This window comes from Ciona intestinalis, chromosome 11, assembly GCF_000224145.3.
Source record: "Ciona intestinalis chromosome 11, KH, whole genome shotgun sequence".
Taxonomy (NCBI): domain Eukaryota; kingdom Metazoa; phylum Chordata; class Ascidiacea; order Phlebobranchia; family Cionidae; genus Ciona; species Ciona intestinalis.
This window is the reverse complement of record NC_020176.2, coordinates 1,002,603-1,029,773: the sequence shown is the minus strand read 5'-3', so window position 1 is coordinate 1,029,773 and position 27,171 is coordinate 1,002,603. Positions and strand designations below refer to the sequence as shown.

Below are 27,171 nucleotides of genomic sequence, written 5' to 3'. Positions count from 1 at the left end.
ACGAAGTAACATACATGTTAACTCGTAAGCTGGCACGAGGTGTTAAACCCGTGTGATAACGACTGTCGTTTTCCGGCCACGCGAGGATAAAGTAAGTTACATTCAATCATTCATTCACAAGCTACTGATTTCATCTTAAAGTCAAAATTATGAAGTCACCCCCATCATACATTCATATTATCAAATGCGAGAAACGAATGAATTCGCCAATGGGAACTAACGCACGACATGTAGTTAACATGAACATCAAACAAACCAAAACCACTTTTTCAACTTTCGTTTCCTGACATAAGAAACAAACAAATTAACCTATTTATTCTTCATATACTAATGTGTATATTGTTCCTTTATTTGGATAAACTTCAAACGAAACGACACCAACAAAACAATGGAAGAAAACAATGAACACTTATGACGTCACAGAGAGTGATTGTTTGAAGAACACAGTTCAAAGGTGAAGAATGTCACGTGATTTTCAACGAGTGTGTAATAAAAGGTAAAACAGTGAACGAAAAAGTGGCAGTTTGTCTTTTGGTGGGAACGTTAGTACGGCGTGAGGAATTGTGTAAAAGCACCAATAAAACACATCGTGCAAAACAACATTAGAACAACATAACACCAGGCCTAAATCACAGTTCTTTAAAATATAACATCATAATAGCTAACAATATTCGGCAATCATTACATTTCACGCACCACGCTTGGAAAATTTTGCTAAAATTGCACTCGTGCTAAAAATTGCAACAAAATAAAACGTTGAAAACATATGATTGTTCGCTTATTATAATAAGCGAGGTTTCTGTTTTGGAACTGAAGGGTTAACAATGACGTCACTTGTGCTGAATGACGTCATTATTATGTAAATTAACAGCAGAAGTGCAAAGTTGTTGCAACTCGCGCGAGTAAGCGCTGATGTCGCCTGTTGGAAGAATTTAGGTTAATGTTTGTAAAAAAAAACGCTTTTGGATAACTTTGGTTTATGTATAAAGAAATACCTTTGTCTCTTTAAAACTGTACTAAGACCTCATATTGCTACTGCATGGAATACTTTACAGAAAAAACTACCTTCTATTGCTTATTGCGTGATATATTTAACGTAAATTTTCTTACAAGCACATTTTCGTCTACCATGTGGTGAGCTTTGTTTTAGTTAGTGTAACTGAAATTAAAGCGCAACTACAAAATATACAAATACCTAGACTAAAATTAAAGTACAACAAAAATCTATTCGAGTATAAATACAAATACATACCAGCTGGTTTACTCTGTGGTACAAACGGATGAGCTGCTAGTTGGATTTGAATAAGTTCTAATACTCTTTTAAATCGTCGGTTTGGTCCTGTATGTGTAATGTATATTTCATTTTTATTTTGTAAGTGAAATATATTTTTTAATATATACGCTTATAGTATAGGTTGGGGTAAGATTGGTTTATGTTTCCATTTTCTTTTAACCTCGTCCCGTTTGGCAGTAAACAGAGAATATTTACAGAATTATCTAACCTAAACACGATTAGGAAATATGGGATATTATGTGCTAACGGTCTCTATCTTGCCCGACAGTACTTTTTTTGTTGCGTTAGTTTGCCCCGATTTTTGCTGACGGGGAAATGGGATTGATAACAGTAGTAACGGTTAACATAATATTAAAATTAAATAGTGATCCTAAATTAAACTGCATACAAAACAAGCTACACATTTCCGCTTGTAACTATTTACACTTCCTGTGTATTGTGACGTGAAAATGGCCTTTTTTATTAATAATAATTAAGGTAACGATTAACTCACTATTGAAAACGTTACCTTTAATTTCAGAAACGCAATCTCCGCAATCATTTATGACATAATAATTGTGTATTTTGCTATTTATATGAGTCATAATATAAGCAAGGAGAGAAGCATTATGACGTAACAAGTAATTTGTTTTGCATGTCTACGTAACAAGCGCTACCAAGCAAATTTAAAATTACACGGTTTAATATAGATAAGCGGTAAGGTATCGGTCGTTGTTACAGATCAAACGTAATGTAAAGCCTTTTAGATATTCTGGACTGGACCATAGATCAAGTAGCTTGCATACAGGAAGTGTCTTGCTGCAGTGCGAATGCTTCTATTAAGCTAAGTATAGCGCGGCATACATATAGCAGTTTGTGCTGTAGTTTGTAAGTTGGGATGTAGAAGTAAGTCTGTATTGTAAGGTTTATGGGGCAAGGGTTATGGTTGTAGGAGCAGGAACAATAAGTTAGGGTTTTTTTCGTGTAGTTCCGCTTTCTCTAAATTTTCGTTTCGTTTAAACACGGCCTACTAGATATAACAGTAAGCCGTGGTTTAAACTTTAAAAGATAAACCGTTAAGTTTTTGGAAACTTTTCGAGTCTCCGAACTGTAGACCTGGCGTTTTGATATTTACATATATTTAAGCAAGGCTAAAGTTTTAACGCGAGGGTATATTTAGAAACAGCAGCAGTTTTGTTGTTTGGTGTAACGGTAGGCAAAAAATCATATTCTTAATGACAATCAACTAAAAGCCAATTTTTGCCATGTCTTGCCTGAGGACCTTACCCATTATTGAAATAAAATTAAGAAAAACGTGAGTTCTCCCGTATTATTGTTTTGAGTAAAAGTAAACCAGGATTGTTAGGATACGGAAGTCACTGTTGTGATTCTAAACGCCAAAGGATATTAATGAGTTATCCTTGTGCCATTAAGTGCGTTCGGATAAACACCAGTGACTAGACAAATAAACAAAAGATTCAAGAGTTTAATTTAATACTAAAAGTTAAGAATACAAGTTAAACATCTTCTATTCTACATGGGTGAAGTCCTACAGCGTGGAACGCCGTGGGACCCGAGATTTTTAAGCCAGAGTTGGCTCATTACTTCCAATTTAAAACAACTTATTGAAAAATGGGAAACGGAATATTTTATAGAACAAAAGGTGTAATATATGTTTCATGTAATATGGGTCAAAACGTCTTAAGATCGTCATCATATAAATTAAAACTTAACAACGTTTTGCGCCATAAAGACTATGTTACTGAGTAGGTCGAATGGAGGTCTTTAACGTTTTGGCTTTGTACAGGGTAAGCTAATTGTAGAACAAACGTGTTTAGCGTGGTTAGTGTGACGTATAACAATATACATCGAAGTAGCGATTGTACGTGGCGTAGTTCCGTATACAGCTTGGAATAAAAAGAGGAATAACAAGTACAAGAATAACAACAACAACAACAGCAAAGGTACGTGTGTTTATTATTTAATTAATGGATGGATATGATAATAAAACCTTGCTCTAGTTTTTGTGAAGTCAAGGTTTTTTAACGTGTATTACCACCACTCCGCCTACTCGTACAGAGGATTAATACACGACCCAAGGCTGAGCCATATAAAATCATTTTAATTTGCTTGTTTGGATGGAAAAGAACAAGGTCAAAATTAAATACTTTTTGGTACACAAGGTTTAAAAAGTTTTTAGTATTTAGTCTCGTATAAGCTTAGCGACGGGTTTAATTTGTATGTGATTTGTAGCTGTTAGGAACAACAGTGTGACGTATCCAAATCGCCACCACTTTGTGCAAATAAACGTACATACATGTCAAGTATATTTGCTATACAGTCTTGCATTTGGCTGTGAACTTTCAATGGAAAGTCATGATCTCATTTCCTGTACGTATGGGCGTGGGAACAAATCCATACGAAAATCGCTACATGCGTCATGTGTTTCTGGGTGGTTGTTTTGCTGCATTTATTGGTATAGGGTAACACTGGGTGTAGGGGTAATCCACCAACTTTGGACTAAATCCTAGCTTACACGCCAATGAGGAGGTTTTAACCCATATAAAATAGAATGCATGCGTTTATAATTGTTCATAACTAGTTTTGGTACACGCTGTGTTTTGTTTTAAAAATAACATGAAAATTTCGGGGTAAAATGCGATTTTTTTTCTATATTTTTTGTCTATAAAAAACGGGATTTTCCGCTATTTTCACAAACAAGTCAGTGAAGGCATGCACGACTTGGAAACGTGAACAGTATTGTGACGTCACTGGCATGGACAACGGCTGTTGTTAAATAAACAAAACTGAAACAGCGTTAAGTCAGTATCGACTATGGATATAAATTTAGAAACAATGCTGTAAGAATGCGTATTGTGACGTATGGAAAGAGAACTAGTTTAAATATAAATGGTGGGCGAGGTATGACGATGGTATAAAATGTACATATACTAATTATAACCACATTACTACGGTCATGTATAGCTATACGCGTAAGGAATGTAAGTTCAAACCAAAACTGTAGTGATGACGTTTCTGAAGAGCTTTATTAAACATATACCAATATGTGATCTTATTAAAAAGTCACTCCAAAAACGTTTTTTGTAAGTCTTAAAATACACCCAAACATTTTGTGGTAGATCACTTTGGTTTGATAAACGTTTTATATTCCTTCAATGACTGAACGGCTAAATATCCCAAAAAGTCAATATTTTAAAATCTATGTAAATGCGAAACGTAACTAAGGTGTCATTCGGGGGCGTCCCCTGATTTACCGGAAGTAATATACGTCAGTTCCCACGCACTATGACGTCATAAGGAGGTAACTTATAGGCAAGGTGGTGGTACGAACCTTTATGCGACCTTTTATTCTCACCTTTTAGAACTTAAAAACGTGTTTGGGCATTCACAGTTTCACTGCATTTGTGTATTTTTGTCGTATTTACTTTTTCCATATAAAATTGAATCAATTAAGGCAATACTTTGCTTTTACGCGTATCTGAACCGAGTGATTTTCAACTTATGCATTTGTATAAGTGAATCCTAAACTTTATGTAAGATAACATTGGTTTGTTTTTTTACCAATAACTAATGTACAGTATATGAACTTGAGCATTAAGTTTAAGAATCAACAGGCTTCAGCGCCTGGTGAGGTTCATGCGGTAACACCTTGTTTGTTGGGCTAACGAGCCAACCCTGGTTTAAATTTAAGGTCCCATACCATACTGTTGGTCCTGTAGTGTAGGACCTCACACACATAGTTTATTTCATGTAATATTATATTGATGGATTTCTAATTTAAATACAAGCATAGCTGTAATAGCTTGTCCATGAGAAAAGGGAAATTGATTTATTTCTGCTGAATATTTTGATACGGAAACGTATAACGCATTGTGGTTTGATGTCACAAATGAAACGATTGTGACGTACAGGCACAATGCGGTAAATTTCTAAGAAAATTACCCACACGCCAAAATTTTGCGCTTAAACCAATTTTTAAAATAACAAATCAAAAAGGTGCAAAATAAACAGAGTAATTAAGGGACATAGCACATCTAAATCTAACAATTCATAACCTGTTCACCAGTTCACATGTTACTGACTAAACAAAGTTATTTTTTTATAAAACTCACCTGATAACAAAACAAAAGACACATGATAGTTGCCATAAGTACTACGGGATGATTTGGGTGGGTGGTCGCCATCGGGTGTCAATCCAGTGGATGGCATCTATGAGACACAATATTCTTGTTAGTACATTTGTATATCCCTACGACCACTTGTGGAGGATTTTACAAGACATGTAGCTTATACACATAACGTTTTAGGCAGCCTTGTTTTAATAGCTAACACATGCCACATCCTAATATAACTTGTAAAGGATGTTTTTCAAAGAAAAAACAGTCAGCTCGTTCAGTGGCTAAAAACACATTTGCCACCAATAGTACCAGTACCGAGCATTGAACCCAGTATCCTCTAGTTACAATGCAAACATCTAACCACAACCAACACTCACTCTTATAATATCAGCTTGAAATTTGACGAGTTTTCCCGGGAACATGGAGTGACCCCCTGACCCCTGGGGTCGGTACTCGCATCGGAACTTCATGGGTCCCACCACACTGTGGGTGAGGTTTGCAATCTGGGTGTAAACAAGGGTTAGTTAGGGGGCCTGGGGGACGGGGGGGTTACATAAAAAAAAAACTACATATTCTTAATGAAATTAAGATTACTAAAAAAGAAATTAAATATAATAAGTTTACTAAATACAAAAAAACAATATAATATATATAATATATTATATATGGTTTATAATTAAAATTCAAAAACGCATCACACCTTTACTGAAACAAAAATCATTATTTTTACAGGAAATTAGAAAAAACAGTTATTATACAAATGTAGTTTAAACCAAAGCATTTCCAACTCACAGTAAGGAAAGTATGAATTAGGTCAGCTTTGACATTGTTGAGCGTTCTGTTGTTCATGACCAGTGTGAGTGGAGCGTCCTCTCTTTCCCGTGCAACTACATTGGAAGAAGAACCGCTGATGAACTGGCCGAACCATGAACGCTTCGTTAACCTGTTGGGGAGATTTAATGTTAAATATTCTAATTCTGGATCAGGATCTAGTGCTACGAAAACATAACAGACAAAAACCAAATCCAACCAATATTGCAGTAGAGATATATATATTTCGCCTAAATGGCATCATCAGTTTCTTAAACAAATATAATTTTTGGTTAACTTATTTTGAATTCTTGCATCTTAACCAAAACATACAGGTTCATGGCTTGACATTTGTAGAGATACCGAAAGGCAAACATTGCGTCCTGCCAGTGGTCACTAAAAAGGGTTGTAGCACCCTGGGTGTTTGGGTAATGTGCCGAGTTTAGTAAGGTATCTGGAAACCTTAACTAAGCCCTATAGTTGGGTTTATCAAATCCTATGGGCTTTATACAAATCATATAAGAGGCATTCAATAGAGTTCTTTAAATTAAACATTGGTGTGCCCACACCTGTATTTTTAAAAACAAACTTCATGCACACGTAACATAGGATATCAAAACAAATTCACATCAAACAGAACTCACTCCATAGAAGGCGACATATGTGAGGGATTGTTCACGTCTTCAGATGATGGAGCTGGGAAATTATATTTAAATAATAATCAAAGAAATAAATAAGCAAAACCAATTAACAAGCAAACCATATGAAGCAAATTAAGCAGGTGGGCAAGAATCAATATAGCAGCACTAACACATAATGTGCAGTTGTTACCTAGCACCAAAACTATCCACAATAATATATATTACATATAATTCTATTATTCCTCAGAAACAAAATTCGTAATAAAAATAAAAACAAAAAATGCCCACAGAAAAAAATATAAAAAAACTCAAAACACAAAATTTTAAAATAAATAAATTAAAAACCCACCATGCATTTTTCTTCTGTGGAAACGCGGAGAACCAATGAAACTGTTCTTGATGCTGTTTAGCCGCTGTCGCCATGGGTTACTGGGTGAGCTTGGGGGGGTTGGGGTTTGCGAACCTGAGATCGCTTGAACTGGGGGCTGATTTGACCCGGTCGTGGTTGATTGGTTTTGTGGGTGATGAGAGGAGACTTGACCCATCTATAAGTGGGGTATTGATATTAATATATATGGGTTGTATTTGTATGTATGATATAATACAGTGGTTGTACAAAAATAGATACATCGGGGTGGGGGAAGACGGGACACCTTTAGCACATATTATCCAAATATCCGGATCGTGATTTAAAATTTTAACAACGGTATATGGGATTCGTGAGGATATGGTTTTATAATTTTTTGAATGTTCTTTGTTCACAACCAAATTAAACAGGAAAAAAGAATTCCAGATGTTGAATAACAAATGTATTTTTATACCATATGTCCCGTCAAAGATTATATAAATATGAGTGGGCTATAAAAAAAATATTTCAATGTTGTTCTATGTGCTTTTTTTTTTCGATAAGTGACACTTGTTGATAAATATTGGTAATACAAACCAACGTACCCGACTATTGGTGCTGCTACCACTGGATGTCATGTGTGAGTCACGTTCACCCGTCAAACTGCGTGATCTATCAAAATGTAAACTTATTAATATATATAAAGTGATTTATACTTTTCTATTTGTATATATTTCCTATATTATTTGAATAACAAACATGAAAACCTAATAGTTCATGGCAAATAGCTAATTTACATAGATAATACTACTTCTCTGAAACATGTTAAAAAAGGTGTAAATATATTTCACTTCCTACTCTAATGACAAGTCTACAAACTACATGAAGGTTACTAGTGATAGTACATCAAAGATTTTCAACTAAATGATCATAGTGAATTTGGAACGTGCCAAATAGCATTAGGTTTCAGTATCTACTTATACAAAGATCTAAAAGTTATAACATATTAAAAAAAGTGGGTTGCAAGTTTTTAAACCCGCAGCTTTAATAAGGTGGATATCCATTCGGTCCCATTGCTATATGTATCTAATTCTAGTACAGTTTAAACAAGCTACATGGATCTACACTGCTTGCTACCATCACCTTTCAAAATCAACAACCATAAGTTTTTGTACGGTCATTATGAGCGGCTCATTCGCATGGTAACTGTTGTGGGATAAAATTAAATAAACACAAAAAATGACATGTAGAAAAAACTGTCCCAAGAGTATGACCCCATGAGAAATTTACAAAAAGAACTTTCAAAAAGAGTATTGCTTAGTTTTCGTTGTCATGTTTGTATTATAACTGACCAGTACATAAAACCAATGTTTTATGCAACTTACAACTTTTACTGCCAATCAGTGTAAATGAACATTATTATAAGGAAAAACTTTTGTACTCTGCCATTCATTATAAAACGTAAAATTGGAAAAAATGTGACACTGACCTTTGGTGGACAGTGTTGTTCTTCCTTGTCGCACTGGACGAGCGATCAGTGTTGCACAATGTTTCCGCTGACAACTTCCTCCTTCCTTCCCTCCCGCCTCCACTTCCCAGCGATCCGGCAGATGAAGTCCTCCCTCCTGATGCTGTGCTCACATCACCACTACTGCTCGATAAAGATGATCTTGATGACGTAGAGTCAACTCGCTTCCTTGGAGCATCTGGGGATGTCAAACAAGTTGTAAACACTGTAGTGGTGGAAAGTGTTTTTTCATCTTCCTAAAACAGTTTTTTAACTTTCTCCAAACGTTTTTAAGATTTGTTTGTTTCCAAAGCCATTTCTTATTATTTCAAGATTAATACCAAAAAGAAACCAATAAAAATTTTAACACAAAAATCTACACCATAAACCACTCATGTTTCTCTCAAAACCGAACCAAAAGATGTTTTAGATAATAATTATAGATGTTATTTATGTGACTTATACCTGGATGTTTACATGGGAGGAGATCAGCATCATCATCAAAACTCGGATGTCGTTTCTTCCTCCTCAGCAACATGTAGTAAACGACTTTCTCTGTGTTTTGTCTGTGGGTGGTTGGAAAACAACTTCAAAATTTAACAATCAAAGCAAAAACATTAAACATAAAACGATAATGGAATAGAGGCTAGCCCAGCCTATCAATGTAAACCTCCAGTAAAAGATAGCTTTACGTGATACAATAATGAAAGATGAGGCAAACTCCACCCTTAATTAAAGGTTTTAACTTACTCGTCAGACATGAGATCTTGGATAAGTTTCGATCGATCCCGGAAACATCCAAGTGAGCTCATAGAGACGAGAACGTCGGGGTCCGCATCATCCTCCTCGTTGATGGGGAGGCATTCTACGGGGGTGGAGGGGCCAAGGGACTTCCCAGGGTCAAGCACCCCATTCATGTCACCCACTAACATCCACTTGTGGTTGAGAACCGCTTGTAACTAGAATGGTAAAGGAAATGTTAACATTTTAAGTTAATACCCCACTTTAACTATTAATGCAATTTTTCAACTATTAATGATGGGCCATCTAACTTTCTACTAATTATATTTTCACTTATCCACTCTTTAATGAAACTACATTTTAAACACTCCTTAATCTCTGTTCCTTAACCAGGGCTTATCACTTTAATGCAGACACCTTCAAGTTCATATAAAAACATTTTCATCAAAATCTTGTGCTAGTAATTTTTTTGCCAGAAAAACAGTATCTTGTAAAACACTTTACAAACTTAAATATAGCTAAACAAAGCTGTTTGGCTTCATATTAGAGCTTCACATTCAACTCTCCACCACCTCAACTCACCGTAAGTCGTTTCTCAGGCCTCACTTCAATCATACCACGCAGTAAGTTTTGCGCATCGGGTGAAATGAAGTGGGGAATATGGTAAACTCCTCGCTTCACTTTCTCTAGTAGGTGGCGTAAGTTGTCATCGTCGAATGGAAGCGCGCCCTGGACACATATTTAGAGGTTTTTTAAATACAAGTGCTAAGCCAGTAAGGTTTTAGCGGTCCCTCACCACTTAAGGTGGCTGTACACAGTATCCGGGAATACGTCCGTTTTGTCTGTTTTGTCCGGATTTCGCTGCCGCATGCGGAACTCGGTAATGGGTTTGCATACGACTCCGCATGCGAATTCGCATGTCGGATACTGTGTACAGCCACCTTTAACCTTTTTTTTAGGCGAGCTTTGGATGACATTAGCTATATATACCCAAAGAAGTATTTGGCTTGGATAAACTTTAATAAATTGTAAAGAAATTTAAATAAATTCAAAGGGGTAAAATAATATTAAAATATAAACATAACGCCCACAAACAAAAACATTGAACTTACAACCAACAAAGCAAACAGTATGACCCCACAACTCCAAACATCAGCAGTTCTTCCATCATATTTTTCACCCTGGTAAATAAATTGTTGGATAAAGGTAAAAAAACCTCAATACGAAAAACTGTCAAAACATACACACTTTTGTTGGGATTTAGATATTATATATATATATCCAAAACTTTTTCTTTAATTTTTAGTAAAAAAGCATATATATATATATATACATGAATAGGTTTCCTGGAACTTATATAATAATATCTTCAACTTAACAGACATTTCTTATAAAAGTCTGACTGTGCTAAATGTATTTCATATTTACATGATAAGAAACAATGCAGTCGATACTAACCCTTATAACTTCAGGACAAGCATAATGTGGAGAACCACAGCTAGTTTCAAGTAAATAACCCTCAGGTTGTAACGATGCCATTCCAAAATCCGCTACTCTGATGTTGTTCTTCTCGTCCAGAAGAAGATTCTCAGGTTTCAGGTCACGATGACTGAAAAGAATGTTGTTTAACAAATCTTTTGAACTTAATGATATGTAGATTTAAATACAAGTAATCGACTAATTTTTCCCATAAAAATAATAAAACGTGTTGTAACTTGTAAGTCTGGGAAAATACATAATTTAAATAGGCAGCAAAATAGCCTTGAATAAGTGTTTTTGGTACTTGCCAGAAACGTTTTGTTTCCAAGACAAATATATTATACGCTCGCGCAACCATAAAAAAGACAATACAATCAGATATCAGATCCAGCTACCTATCTGACCCCACATAATTGACACGTCCCATCTTACCCCAGAGTACTATTGATCAAGCTACACTTACCACACATTATGGTGATGACAGAAATCAACAGCGGAAACAATTTGTTTGAAGAAATGTCTTGCTTCTCTTGGAGTAAGACGGCCTTTTCTTACGAGATAATCAAACAATTCCCCTCCTGATATTAGCTCAAGTATCAGATATCTATGGATTAAAGTATGAGCTTTTTATGAATCTATCTATATTCTATGAATTAAAAAAAAACTATGAACTAAAATATGAGATATCTATGAAGCATAACATGAGAAGGTAAAACATGAGCTGCATTTGAATAAAAAAATAGTAGATATCTGTGAATTAAAATATATATACACACTTAAAAATCACTTTCAGTGTAAAATAACAGTCATCAATAAGTTGTGTGAGGTCACAGTTAATCAGAAGCCTAGACAAGTAACCATTGGGACATTACAAGTCTCTGTGGGCCAAAAGTCGAACCAAATTGTTTGGCGGAATGAAAATGTAATTTAAAAAAAGGGGACAAAAAATATACTCAGTTATTCCAAAACTAAAACTGTACCACTAGAAGCTGTATAAAAAATGCAGCAAAACAAATCTGTAACATTGTACATGCAATGGAGAGACTTAAATCACAGACCTAACTTGATGTTAAATCGAAATCCATTAATATAATGTTGGTTTCATTTTATATCAAATATCAAAACAGACCAATTTATATTTTGGTACAAATTATGTTACTTAAACGTCATACTATAATATGCTATATTTTATTGTACAGTATAAACAAGTCAATAATAAATATAGCCTCACAATTAGAACTGATGGCAGCTGAATTAAGAAAACCAATCAATACTAGAAACTAGAATTGTGTTAGATTAACAAAGATTTCATCACAAAGCAGATAAAGACTGATATTAAATAACATTTGTTACATTTTAGGCTCAATTAAATAATTTACTCAAGAAAATCAACATATTTATGCAAGCAGAAGCAGCCTTTGCTTGAATTAAAATACATGGACCTTTTATATAAAGAAATCAATAATTTATATGATTACTCTTATTGCAAAGTTAAAGGGCGTATGGAAATTTCACCGATTTGTGTTCTTACACAGAAATAATTGGGCAATTTTATATTTAAGAAACTTTAGAACAAACCCTAAGAATAAAAATTATTGCAAAGTGTTATCAATAGACTACTTTTCCCAAAAATATTATCTGGCGTCATTAGCTGTTGTGGCAAACTTTTACATCTGAACTTTAAACAAAAAATACCCAACTATCCAAAAAAAAGTAGTAATTCCAAAACTAAAATTTTTGAGAGTATGAGATTGTTGTTAACAGACATAGGAATATTAGAGCTTCTTTATAAGCTTTTGGTCCCTAATATGATACTGGGTTTGGGTACATGGCCAACCACTGTCACGTTAAGTGCCTATAAGTCACTTGAATAAACAGTTATGCATCGGCAAAAGCTATAACCATCAGCGGCAATAGGCCGCTATTAATGTCGTGTTGGGGGACATCCTGTCGCATGCAATCACCTCATGAAATTTTAACCAACCTAAGAAGGGAGTTTACAAACTGGGCACGAGGAGTTAAGCTAAACAATCCTTAGAATGCAAGATGAAACAAGGACACATTGCCAGAAAGCATGATTGCGTGTTGTTTAATGCTACTAAAATACACACAGTGACATGTGTATGGTGTATTTAAACTTAAAAAAAAATTGTTACTATCTAAACCAAAGGTGTTTAACAGGATTGTGTGTCTTCTAACTATTCCTGCCTTCAATGAACTTATAACATGTTGGGGGTTATGATTCAAACAGCTTTGTTAAAAACCTTCCTTTTCACATTTCATTTTGTCAAATGGCAAAAATTGGTCATTTTAGGCATACTATGTCGCATAGACGCATAACTAATGTAGTTTGAGATAAGCGGCATTTGCTCTAGGCTTTTAGGTTTCACTGGCATACACAGTGACATACATTCAACATTTAAATTGCAATGCAGATACAATTTAACGCTCATACTTACAAATATTTTTTGTTTTCATAGACATCATATAATCCCAGTATATGAGGGTGGTCAATAAGCTTCATGATTGCTATTTCTCTTTCCACCTGAAGTAAATACAAAGACATCAAGTACAGGTATGTATATTTATGTTAATGCATATATACAGCAGTTTTGACCAATGCGTTGCTTCATGTTGCTGCATTGCATTGGCCATTAATAATGATAGTTAGAATTTAGACAACAAATCAGACTAATAGAGGACAGAGGTGTTACAATATATTATATAATTAACTTTAGGCAAAGCTTCAAAGATAGGACACATTTATTGCAGTATAAAATATATTTGTACATAAAGTATTGACTATTGAGCCTACCCATTGTCTATCCATTGTCTATATGTTACCAATAAAAATAGTAAATAATAAATAAATAAATACATAAATAAAGTAAATAAATAAAGAAAAACTTGCTTCTTATGCAAATAAAACATGCTTTTAAATAAAACAAGGGATAAATTTATCCAGAACAGGAGCAATAATTGTTCTAGCAAGCGAATAGATTAATATTGATCTTAAGAGGTTTGCAATACAAAGGGATTGTCCTTAGATGTATAGCTCTCTGTAGCTGCAAGCTTTCTACAAACTGAATAGGGAAATGTAGTATGTTACAATTACTGGCCCTCTATTGGGTTTAATGCAATTTATTAATGGTATTCCTTTAATGTATAGCTAAATATTTAATTAGAAACAAACACACAATATATGTATTTATTGCAAACATATTAATATGCAATACCTGGTAATAGTACCATTAGCTTAATGATTAGTGATAAGTGTATGCTTTATAACAAAACTATTCATATTTGGAATTGCTGCAAAACCTGCAACCCAATCGTAACATAAGGCTGTCCGAATCAACTATAACCAAAACTACTAAAAATGTCTATACATGCAGCTTGCTTTTGCAGATTTAAGTCATATAAAGCTACTACGTAGTACATGGTTGTGCAAATGGCATGGAACAAAACATACACAATACAAACTATAGTAGGAATAATTTAGTTAAACATGAACATAGGTTACATAAATGCATCGCATTTGGAAGAATCGCTCACTTTATTTATAACGTTCTCACTCAGTTTTTCCCGATTGACAACTTTAATTGCGACTTTCTTTCCAGTTGAACAGTGAATGCCCATTTTAACTAATCCTGTACATTAGAAAATAAATATGTCAGAATAAAAATGATTTTTTTTAATCAAAGTTCAGAAAATCAAATGGGAATTCAATCTGTTGAAAATGGCAGTCAAAAACATAAACTCATGTGTATAACATATATTATATATATAATATATATTATAACTTTCTGTGTGGTTGTGTTTGCGCTAAAATCAGCATGCAAAGGAACATTTATTCATATATTCAATATTACATTTCCATTAATATATATTTTCATGTGAATTGATGATTGGCAAACTGGCTAATCTTATGATCTATAATTGCATTTTTTGTATTATTTTTCGTAAAGCGGTTGACTATAATATATCTGTATATATCAATATGTTATCAGAAAGGCTTTTTATTGTTTTACCAGAAGGATTTCGGTGTAGCAATAACATAACAGTTTATATATAGATGCAAAATGATAATCGTGAGCACAATGTAACTATCTTAACAAATTGTTTACCTGTTTGTCCTTTCCCGAGCGTTTTATCCAATCTGTAAGGCCCAACATACTGCGCCGTGTTGTTTCCTGACGACATATTTATTACTTAAACAGAAGTATTTGGGTAAAATAAAAATAAGCTGAACAACTAGAAGTGTGGGTGTTTTGCACCCAGTCGCAATACGACATAAGGGTCTAAAAAACACAAAACAAAATGATTACAACGTAAAACAAAAGCAACAAACCAGACTTAATAAAGCAACAGATGGATTCCGAATAACTGTCATTCTGACAGAATCGCAACCGCGCAGTGCTGCTAGACTTTCTTTGAAAAAAATCGATAAATTAAAGGGGAGCAAATAAACTGTGAATTTGTTTATTGCGTTTTGAGCAATATATACCACAAAATACATTGCAAACACACTAAACAATGAATAGCAATTTCTAAAACAGGTTCGAGAACTTAAAGGACAAATCTAAATAGAACCGCAAATCACTATCTGCTTTATTACCCTTCTTCTCTTTTAGAGATAACGCTTTGTTTCTCTCGTTGGCAATTTCGCGTCATTTGTGATTTCCCCTCGAGACGCGATGAAGTGGTATTTGATCCTAATACAGTTGGTGCTTGTAAACGTTGCATTTGGTAAGTACAACATATAGTTTGTAGTTTAATTTAGTTCGTTATGATTGTTTGTGTATACCACTGCGGGCATTTGCTGTAGATTTAGGGTAGTTCTTATCTCGTCCTATTTAATTAAAACAGCCATGCATGTGTGGAGATAAAGTACGTTAAAGCTTTGATTAAGTGCATTTAGATGTATAGCATGTTGTATATATTACATCAACCCGTATATATAAAAGTTATTTCAGACACTTCTATCATCAGTGATTTTTTTCGTGGTTCAAATAAGGCCGCATAACTGCTACTCAGAAAGCGTAAAATAGTCGGCAATACTAAATCGCCTCTCCACTGGTCTGCACAGTTTTACGAAAGTTTTAAGTACAACTGTACGGTTCGTTTCAGCGGATAATAAAGAGACAAAAGCATTGTCTTTTTCCTTCGAAAGGCGGGCACTCTAGCACCCCTAATTGCCTTTGTAATACGACACCATCCATACTATAATGCCAAGTCTAACGATTTGTTTTACTCTTTGTTTATTTTTTAGTGTATATTTTAATTTAAATAATGTTTATGGTCCTTATATCATGTCATACGTACATTTCCAAGTCGAATATGCCACCCAAAGGTGGGAATGCAAGACTTAAAAGCAACGTAGCTGCAGAAAGTCACTTACTTATTCGCGCGTTTCTTAAAATACATAACGGTATATTGCTTACAAATATCGGAAAGTAAGCATTATCTCGTACTATTTATAAAGCTACCTGTTTATTAGAGTGGCGGCAATGATATGAGGTATTACTGGAATTCGCGAGCGGCATTGGCGTTCGATTGATCCTGTGTAAAGGGATCTGGTTATTGTCGTGGTATATAGTATTTCAAAGGGGATGAATGTTTAGAAAGCTCTCTGCGGTGCTAATTAAATTATACAGTAGCTAATACAGCTCCTACAGCGTTAAACAAAATCTTTAAATATAGGTTTGTTTCAGTTGTATATAATTATATAAATACCCGGCATTTTAATTCTGTACAATGCACAATTATAGTACTACGGGGCAAGATGGGACACCTTTAGTACACAATATCTAAATATCCTAATCGTGTTTAAACAATTAAAAACGGTCTATTGGAGTCGTGGGGATACGGATTTACAATTTTGTTCTTTTTTTAATCAAAGGGGACGAGAAAATAGACGAAAATGTGTACTATATACCCCACCCTATTTGTATTAGTGAACTACACTTAAGGTGTTCAACTATCCATACAGCCCACGAATAACAACCATGGTATGATATTTGGAAGCAGAACAGCATATATTAGAATGACATTAAAAAAGAAAGAACAACTAAATGAAACTTCCGGTAAAATTACGAGTAAACTGCGTCATTTTTAACACGAAGGACTGCGTAATTTACTGCGAGTCGCCGTAGTTTCAAGCCTAAATGAAGAACTAAAACAGCGAATTAAGAGATTTTGCGTTTACTGAAATACTGTACCAAAAAATGACGTTTTAAAGTTAACCAAGATTGAAGAAATGTCGAGAAAACGAAAGTCGTTAAACCACTTAATCCTTAAATACATACACATATTATCACTTTAGTTTAAACCATGGTCGTTATAAAGACGCGCAATTAACGAGAGCAATTTAAATATAAGAACACATCGTGCTTGGTAAAACAAAAGAAGGTAAAAAACACTTCATTTATTACGTGTTCTTATGGCGTAAAACATTATCAATTTGGCTGATTATAATACAAGCTCACTTTTTATTTTAGTGACGTCAACGAACGTGACGTCATACACGTTACCAGGAGCAACGCAGAACCTCGGCAAAATAACAACGACGGGAAATATAAGCGTTGTTGGTGGAACGGATTATTTTCTGGTGATAGACTATCGAACTAATAATGTGACAAAGGTATGTTGTTACGTCATAATGAAATCGTTACGTCATGTCCAGCGATTTCACACAAAACATGTGGTAGGGTGGGGTTAGGTGGGACATGGGGTGATATGGGACAATTTCTTTCTACGGACTCCTATTTAATGATAAACAAATAAAAACGTAACAGCATTTTTCGACAATATTTTCACGACTGTATAATACGCGCGATTACTGTTATTAACTATTGTGCTTGAGTGTTCCGATTCCCCCCACCCTATTCACTATACATGCATTTTATTTATCTCGTTAAATACAATATCGAAGATCAGTTTATCTACCAAACAAATATTAAAACACAGATTCAACTTAACCCGACGAAGAGAGATTTATGTCAGCGATACGGGGTAACTAAACCAGTGCATTTACTTATAGATATGTATTGATAACATTCTTGATTTAACCTACAGAATATAGATTGTTACAACTTCATTAAAGTAATTGAGAAAACCGACGACAATTCGTTTCTCATATGCGGGACAAATGCGAAGTCCCCAGCATGCTGGAACGTTAACGTACAGGTGCGTTCATACGCTAAACATATTTTTCCATGTCAACCAGATACTTAGATATGTAGTAGCCTGTGGTAAGATGGCTTTTGTTTTATTTTTTTTACTGTCGTAATAATTAGCACGGAAAGAATATTTTTAGAGTTATATAACCGCGTTTCCTCACGACTCTAAAAGAACTTTGTTAATTGTTAAAAACACGATTATAAAATATGGGATATTATATGCTAACGGTATCCATTTTACCCCAGCACAGCACCATACTACTATATAATGTCATATTTTATTTGTTTTATTATAATTTTCGTCTGTGCACAAAAGAACCCGACATCTCATTGAGTAGTGACGTCACAATACGTGATGTCTCGTCATTAATAAAACTCAATGTTCGAGCACGTTCTTATGACTCGAGAAACTCAATTCTTATTCAATTTCAACCAAAATTTGGTCGACCTAAATTTGCAAACCGAAACCGCCGACCCCTATAAACCCATTTCTCCCAACCCGCAGACAGCGTCTGTATCTGTAGTAGGCCATGAAAGTGACCTAATCACCTTAAAAACACAGCGGGAATTTCTTCCGCTGACGTGGCAACAGCATGTATTAGCCATTATGGGAAATGACGCATTCCTGAGATAACTGTGTTAAAACTGATGATTCACCCACACTCACCGCTTTAAAGGGCTGACCGCACTATCATAATGTGCGGACGGATCCGTGTTTTAATACCCTAAAGAAGATATGACTAAGTAATATTAACGACCTTGTTAGTGACATCATGCTATTGCCTAATTTGTCGCAATAGGCCGCATTGGTCATCAAAATTCGGTCATAAGAACGCAAAATACTTTATTCGTTTTGGGTTTCAAAGACAGCGTCGTGTGAAATTAGGTCCGAACTTGATATTTGTTCCGGGTACTTTTGCGCGTGCACAACTACTAGCCACTTCGCTGGCGTAGTAGGTTGTGTCACATGCTATGACCATGACCATGACCATGACCATTTCATTCACGTACGACGTAGTTTTTGTAATCGGCCTACCACAACGAGGCTTTACGTTCGTATTAGAACGGGTTAAAAATATGCGAAAACTGCTCATGAAAGCTGGACACAACATCAAACGCACATACAAGAAACATTGATTCGCGTAAATTAACTAACGTAAGTTTCGCCAAAGAAAGTGTGCATGGAGACATATCTTACATATGTAGGGTACATACATCATTGTACATATAAACTTATGCAGGAACATTAACGTGAATGCATATGCAGACACATTATACTTGGTTACATACAGAGACACCACAATACAACTGTTTTACCCAATATCTTTCTGCTTATCCACCTCTTGAATTATTAATGCACTTGGTCTCGAACATGGCTGCATGTTGTGTAAATATATACCGTTGCTTTCTCATCTGTATAATCTTTTACTAGGCTTTGTAGGGGTCCCATGTTTCCTGTAATGCCTGGGGTCCCTAAATACATTTTTTTGTGTTTATGGATACACAATATTTTGTGTGACAATGGATAAATGTAAAAGGTTTTTTTGTATAAGTAGTTTACTTTAAAAGTTACTCTTTAAGTTATTACAAAGATATTTTAACAGACATACACAGTTACACCATCCAGTTTGACATCCATTAGAGATTGGTTGCCGGTCACACAGAATAGCAAGATAATTACAGGTCTTCTTCCACACTCATCAGGTAGCGTAGTGTTTGTTGAAATGGAGCTGTACACAATTAAAATTGCAATGGTACTACAGGCTACAGCAGTGTATGAATTGGAGCTGTCATTTGGGCTTTGGGCTAATCTATAATATAAAACATAGAGTGCAAGCCTGTAGCTTCAATTAACCTTTATAATGACTTTAGGAAATGAACTTTACACCAGCAGTTGTGTCAGTTTAAAGTGCAAGACAACGCGCCAACTCACTCACCCACTAAAGAGCTATGATGCCAATAAGGAATGGTATAACAGTAAGTAACTTTTTAGCACAAGAAAAAACAAAATGAACATTGTTTTTAAACATTTTAACAAGCTCTGTTACTTTCATAAAACAATTATTTATCTTAGCAGGGCAAGGACAGTCGTTACAAAATGGGTGTTCTGTTTCATACACCTTGTGCCCAGTTACGCATTACCAAGTGTGAAACTTGGTGGTTTATTGATAATAAATTCTTACCCCCATTTTCACAGAGGCCGACTTCCTCAACATGTACTTCGCAACCGACGATTCAAAGATTTATAATTTTTATCGCGATGAACGAAGTTATTTTCTTTATGATGGTTTCACATCAGGTGGTCCCCCAGCCATGTACGGGATGGTTTCAAGACTGTGCAGGGTAAGTCACGCAACCTGAGAGTAAACTGGTAATTGTAAAGTTAGAACTACCGCCCTGGATTAAATCTCGGGTCCAGTGGCGTGCTAGGGCCTCACCCAAATAGAAAAGAAATCGAAAGTTGTAACTATGTAAGCATAACCTGAGATAGTTTTAATACATAACTATTAGTGTACTCAGAAAACAAGCTGGCAATACATTATCAATCATGAAATATAAATACATACATTGCTGAACCTGAAATCAAATATGTTTTGTGGGAAGATCCAAAGTTTACTGAGTGATTATATAAACCAGCATCGATACATAATATTATGTCAACCGAGTAGTCACTAATAGTTTGTGGTAATCTGGGTGTATGTTAATAGAATAACTCTGGCATAAATCTCAGGTCACATGATGTAGGTCACCCTGTAAGACCTTACCCACATAGAATACCCTAATTGATGTAGTTTTGTATCTCCCGATATTGTCCTAATATAAAGGTACTTACAGGCTGACAGGGGTGGTGGTGTTCGAATGACTAACAATTGGATGACATTTATGTCGGCGAGGTTGCTCTGCCCCTCCCCTGGTGGTTCTAACCTTGGTCGTCTAAGCACCTACTACAACTACATGCGTGAGTATAAACATTAAACAACCATTTTTAAAATATCCACAATAATATAATATTGACACACAGTTACACATAGGCTAACTTGTAAGCGGGCGCAAGGTTTATGAAACAAAACACCTGTGTCATAACAATTGTGATTGCGGCGTTAGAAAAAGATAAAAGTTACATTCATTTATTTGTTGTTTATTTATTCCTCGCATGGAGGAAAATATTTGAAACAAATGTATCATTTCCATACAACAAACTCAAATAAATTACTGGGTGTTGTGGTGTTTATGAAGTAGCAGTAATTTCTCCCAAGTTTTGGTTACGCCTTTCATGCAACGCGACCGTAAAACACAATTGTGAAACACACAATAGTCTAGCCAGCATGACAGGTGTCTGGCAGTGTTTAGCTATGTGTCTGCAGATACTAATGGGTTTAATTGATCTAATGGTATCTGTGGCTCTGCCTAACCCACTTTAAAGAGCTTACCTTGATAAGATATAAAGTAGTTTACATGTTTGGTGACATATGTACTAAGTTGTGTTTAACAAGACCTTTCATCTAAAGTTAGAATCACAAACATTGTAAGTTTATGTAACAGTCCATTAACTCATGTTGACCAACATAAAACCTAATCTTTTACCTTAACATATTCTATGTTGTATTTCAGGTTCAACTTACCAGATAGGCAACACTGTTTTTGCTGTGTTTGGGTTTCCAAGGTGACACTGATTTATTGACAAACACCAAGATATAAATTATTAACTATAATATTGTTATGATAAATCAATATGCTTTAGATAAGCTAGGCCTACCGGTCTAGACAAATGAGCTATTCATAAACTCATGCTGGATAGGTTTATATAAAAACATGGTGTTGCTCAAAGTGTCCTGCAACAAAAAAGGGTGCACTGCTTGAAATTCAGTCGCCAAATTTAAATTGCAAAGTCAAAATGGCCGTGTCATTAAAGTAACGTATTTTTAAAAACTGCTGTATCACAGCTCTTGGGGAATGCCAGCCACTGCTGTTTGTGCATATGATCTTAATGAGATTGACACCTATATGGATGGAACTGTGTTTTCCAACAACATCACGTTATATTATGATGGGAGGGGACCGCCTTACAGTAAAACCTACAATGAACTGGGCTTAAGACCAGGACAGGTTACTATTTAAAATATGAATGAAATTTACTTATTTTTCTAAGCATTATTTATTATTGCATATAAAATTCAACTTAGAAAGGCTTGATAACTACAAACCAACTGTATTATTAATTAAGAATCATAAAAACACTTTAGTTTTGTCACTTTATTTTGCAATTTTCTAATTCAGTTGAAATAATTATTTATTCCTTAACAAAATGTTATCTACAGTGTCCAACATCTAGTCTTCCCACCACAAATGTACCCGGCCCTTATCAAACGTTTATTGAGAACTCAGTCATCATTGCAAATTCTGTGAAACCAATTTCTGGGAAACCCTTGTACATCCACAATGGTGACAACTTTGACTTCCAAGTTGGTGAAAAAGTTGGAGATTACAACGTGCTTTATCTTATTAAAGGTAGTTGCTAAAATTCTTGTTACATCCTGCTTGCTTTCCCTTTATGCATTAATTCTCAATGGTAGTTTCTTCTATATTATGTATGGCTTTACCTTCTTACCTAAACGTTGTATGTATTTTTCTCATGATCATATGTCTTTATTGTAACCGCTTGCTGTTATAACATGTCTCTTATTAATTATAAACTGATGATAATATTTTTTGCATCAAAAATTCAAATACAGCTTACTTACACCCATATTCTTATATAGCTGATGGCACAATGCATAAACTTCGACTTACAACTGGTGGGACTGGCCAGCTGACTGGTTCTGTCTTACTTTCGAAATCTATGCTGAACGTAAGTGGTTCAAGAAGTTTCATTTACTTAAATATGATTCAAAAGGGTGTTTTCTATAATACATAGAAAAGAGTCACAAAATCACAATAATATTCACACGGTGGATGCTATGACAGAGTGTAATATTATTGCATGGCCAAAAAGTACATTAATGTATTGTTTTTGTACCTTCTTTAAAACCAGTTTGTCACTAAAAAACATAACAGATCAGATTATCAGGTGTTGGTAGGTTACCAACCAGTTACTTGTAATAATATTATGTATTTGTTTTACAGATTTCACAGCCAATATTGTCAGTTTCACTTGAAAATAAGGTAAAACTTTAAAATAACAACTATGATCATTTTTAATACATATTATATCAGATTTATAACTATTATCATGTAGCTATATTAAGTTTTTATTGTTTAACATGAATCTTGTTATTATTAATAAACCATCATTTTTTTCATTTAAAAAGTTTTATTTTATATTTTACTGACTGTGTACGTTGCCTTAAATGCATTTTGCATTAAACATCTATCTGTTGTTCCTTTTCAACGTGATTTCTATTATTTTAACAAAAGATTTGAGTTCTTGCAAAATTGTAATGCATTTTTTTTTAACAGATGATGATAATTGTGACCGCACAAGAAGTTCTTCGAATCTCCTCATTTGATTGCTCAAGCTACAAGTCATGTGACACATGTGAGGCAGACCCTGATTGTGATTGGTTGGTTGGAAGTTCAGTTTACTGTGACTCAGCCCAAAGCGTTTCAGTATCGTGAGTTGATGTTTCTTCACTTTAATATCAAAAACTTAAAAAAAGAACTTTTTTCAAACTTTTGTAGAGTTACATTACAATTGATTTTTTTCTGTTCTATCTATAAAAGTTTTTATTCTACATATTCGGCGCTGTGTTACACTGGTTAGTTGCCTGCCTCTACTCCAAGGGCATAATGACTGTCGCTATCACACAGAGATAAAAGTTACTGTATCCTGTGTTTTTGTTTAAAATATTTCTAAATCTTCGCTACCGTAAGCGAAGAGACAAAAATTATTATTATTATTATTTCTTCATTTATAATTCTATTACAGAACATGCCCTGCACCACCAGCATCACCTAGTGGCCAAAGCTCAACCACTACAGACACAAACGTCAATCTTTCATGGAACGCTGTCAGTGGTACTCAATATGTTGTCACCATTACCAAGAAATCTGACAACTCACAAGTTTATCAGCGCGTGGTTAATAACTCTCCTCTTGTGGTGAGAACTTGGTTGCTATATGATAATCAAATTTAATTCGGTATTTTAACTATCGTCTTCTTCATTTTTTTCAAGAAAATAGATAAAAGTAATGTTACATCTGATATTGTGATCATTGTAGTTATTTTGTACATATTTTTGTAAAAGCAGAAAAATAGAAAAAAAAGCTGGCTTAAATATTTTGTCAATATTTTTAACATTACCAGTTGGCAAAGTCTTCACTTCCACAAGGAGAACGTTTTGTTGCATCAGTTCAAGCAATGATGTCACGTATTCTTAGCCCCTCAGCTAACATGGAGTTCCAAACCTGTAAGCACATGAATAATATATGACCAAAAGGCTAAATGATTGAAATTGCACCTTATGTTTTCAGCGCTGTCGACCCCCGTTGTGTCTGCCACACATCAGCGATCTGATGATGTCACAATCACATGGGATAAAGTTCCACTGGCTGCGAATTACAAAGTTAATGTTTTGAGGGAAGCAGAAACACTTCCATTTCTTAGTTACATCATCATTGCAATGCCAACAGCAGCTGGCTCTCCTTCTGTCCGTATCCATGGTTTGCAAGTTGGTGAGGAATACAAAGTGAAAATCTCAGCTATTTCATCCTCAAATGTAGAATCGGAAGCCACTGAAGTAACATTTGTCTTAACAGGTGACTTGACTTTTTATTAGACACTAAAAAGCATGTAGTTTATGCATTTGTAACCATCGTTAGATCCTACTTCTGCGTATGTCTCCACTACAACACCGGTTACCATAACAACCATTGGAGTAACCCCTACACCCCAAAACACAACACCCATGTTAGGCGCTATGCCAACATCACATGCAACAGAAAGTAAAACAACTGAGGTTCAAACCATGCCCACTGAGGCTGTAACCCCAGCAGCATCGGCCCGTGTAGAATGTTGGGACTTAGGTTGGTATGACACGCATGTTGCACCCTCTGCCACCAGTTGTAGTGCTCAGCCTTGTGATAATTAAGGTGTTGCATCAACTTGAATGTTCTTGCACCAATGCATCCCCCATTGCATGTAAATTAAAGGTGTGATATTTCACTGTCCTAACATCTCTATTCCTGTGGGTCTTAATTTGGTCTTGGGCCAACTTTAACTTAAATCACAGGTTTCATGGTGCGCCTCCCCATACACAACAGCAAACTGATAAAAAATTGTTAAAAAAATAATAGTTTTTTTTATATCGTTTATTCTTATGTTACAATTTATGGACCTTACATTCAGAACCACTGCTCTAAATAGATAGAACATCCCACATTCCATGCTACAACTTATAACTTCCACTAACAAATATCCGATCATACTAACATCCTTATCATAAATCATCATTTTTTACATCAAATCATAACCATTCACAATAACCATATATAATCAATGAAAAGAGAATTTACAAAAGATATATAAGGCACTCAATCCACATTTGTTTATAAACTTTCAACACCATTATCATCACATGTCAAAATCACTAACCTTAAAATATATAATTATACCGTAACATATAATCAAAATTATTTCCAAACTGTATTTACACGTTTGAAATAATAACAGTGGAATCTCGTTATTGTGGGGTGTGCATGCCATTATCTTAAAAACACATTAACTTTGTTACTTTTTATTAAACAGAAGACCCAAAGTCAATGGAAACCACATACATCACCCTTATACTGATAGGGTTGGCCATAATAATAATTGCGATTGGCATTTTGATGCAGAACCATTTAAGCATTGGTATTCGAAATAATACTTTGAAACCAGGTAAAATTTAAGACTGAAAGAATGATTATCCTTACAAGAGTTGTTATAACACGGGTGTTCTGTTTCACACACCACGTGCCAGCTTATGAGTTACCTTGTATGTTACTTGGTGGTTAAATTTTTTTTGTAGGCTGATAATTAGCTAAAGGTGATATTTAGTTTCTAAGCCCAAAATAGTCTGCTGCGATGGCTCATCTTTTAAAAAAAATACTACGAGGGCTCATGCTTTGAAAATAGTCTAACTATTATAGAAGTGTGACCTAAACAATAAACATAACTAATTTGCTACAAATAATACACACAATCTTGTACAGCTGTTACAACTATTGTATGAAATTTCTTTCACAGAAAATCAGAACCTCGTTCTTCGACGCAAATGGTTTCTTTTATGGATAAGAAATGAATCTTCAGGTATGTTATATATAAAGAAAATATTTCACCGAGTATGATAATAATCAGTGTTTAATGTTCCTTCTTTTAGCTTACCAGGATGAATTGGTGGTAATTAACTATTTGAATGTTTTATCTGTGTGTTATATTCAATTTTTAAATTTCGGGCAAAAGTAATTTATACAAATTTTTATACACCATTTCAAACTGTTTTTGACTACGCCTTGCCCCCTTTTTTTAAGTACTGAATCAATGTTAAGTCTGTTAAATAATCACCATTTAGCAAACAATATTATACCTCATAATCTTGGTCTTCTTAAAATATATTTGTGTCTTTGGATACCTTTATGCCAACACACTACTACATTAAAATTACTACTACTTGTGTATTTGACATAAATTCAAACACTGCCTCTCTTTCTGATTGGATATGGTCTTTATTCGTTGACAAAAAATTTCAATACAGGAGCGAAATACAACAACGGAAGTGGGCGAATCGCTGAAGAGAAACTAAATGGTGAGCCTTCATCTCGTACGGATGAATGCAGTCCTGATGAAATAAAAGTAGCTATCACATGACAGTTTGAGAATAAGACATTTTAAGTTTAAAAAAACTGTTCAGTGTTTTTATAACAATCATTATCTTCAAAGAAACAAATGTCGAGTTATAGGTATTGCACTTCAGCCTTATATGTTGTACTAACTATTGCTTTAAATTTTTACTGTGATCTCTTTGTTTTAATATTGTTAATAAACTATTAATGAAAAACAATTTGTATATTTTTGAA

At 34.6% G+C, this 27,171-nt stretch overlaps 2 protein-coding genes across 4 annotated transcripts; one reads left to right on the top strand and one right to left on the bottom strand.

Annotated features, from left to right (window-relative positions):
- Positions 1–316: 316 nt before the first annotated feature.
- On the bottom strand, positions 317–15,269 carry LOC100181650 (serine/threonine-protein kinase BRSK2). Its single transcript, XM_002131893.5, has 18 exons — positions 15,064–15,269; positions 14,492–14,586; positions 13,396–13,481; positions 11,400–11,540; positions 10,916–11,066; positions 10,570–10,638; positions 10,040–10,186; positions 9,467–9,675; positions 9,182–9,282; positions 8,699–8,915; positions 7,815–7,881; positions 7,213–7,408; positions 6,867–6,918; positions 6,205–6,355; positions 5,790–5,915; positions 5,407–5,503; positions 1,253–1,339; positions 317–919 (listed from the first exon to the last, which is right to left on the bottom strand). Exons 1-18 carry the CDS (start codon positions 15,137–15,139, stop codon positions 831–833), a joined length of 2,157 nt encoding a protein of 718 aa, XP_002131929.1. The 5' UTR covers positions 15,140–15,269; the 3' UTR covers positions 317–830.
- Positions 13,422–27,155, top strand: LOC100179332 (semaphorin-4G-like). 3 transcript variants are annotated; one of them, XM_026836611.1, is made up of 23 exons: positions 13,422–13,511; positions 15,571–15,685; positions 17,437–17,579; positions 17,906–17,950; positions 18,014–18,124; positions 19,722–19,821; positions 19,990–20,094; positions 20,315–20,460; positions 20,953–21,076; positions 21,730–21,781; positions 22,062–22,224; positions 22,437–22,626; positions 22,878–22,966; positions 23,242–23,280; positions 23,575–23,729; positions 24,044–24,215; positions 24,422–24,524; positions 24,589–24,873; positions 24,937–25,140; positions 25,862–25,993; positions 26,342–26,404; positions 26,475–26,494; positions 26,850–27,155. In XM_026836611.1, the coding sequence occupies exons 2-23, from the start codon at positions 15,634–15,636 to the stop codon at positions 26,895–26,897; spliced, it is 2,541 nt and encodes an 846-aa protein (XP_026692412.1). In that variant the 5' UTR covers positions 13,422–13,511; positions 15,571–15,633; the 3' UTR covers positions 26,898–27,155. The 3 variants fall into 3 exon arrangements, with proteins under 3 accessions (XP_026692412.1, XP_026692411.1, XP_026692413.1); XM_026836610.1 differs by lacking the exon at positions 26,475–26,494; XM_026836612.1 differs by lacking the exons at positions 24,937–25,140; positions 26,475–26,494 and having other exon boundaries at positions 26,850–27,043.
- Positions 27,156–27,171: the final 16 nt, after the last annotated feature.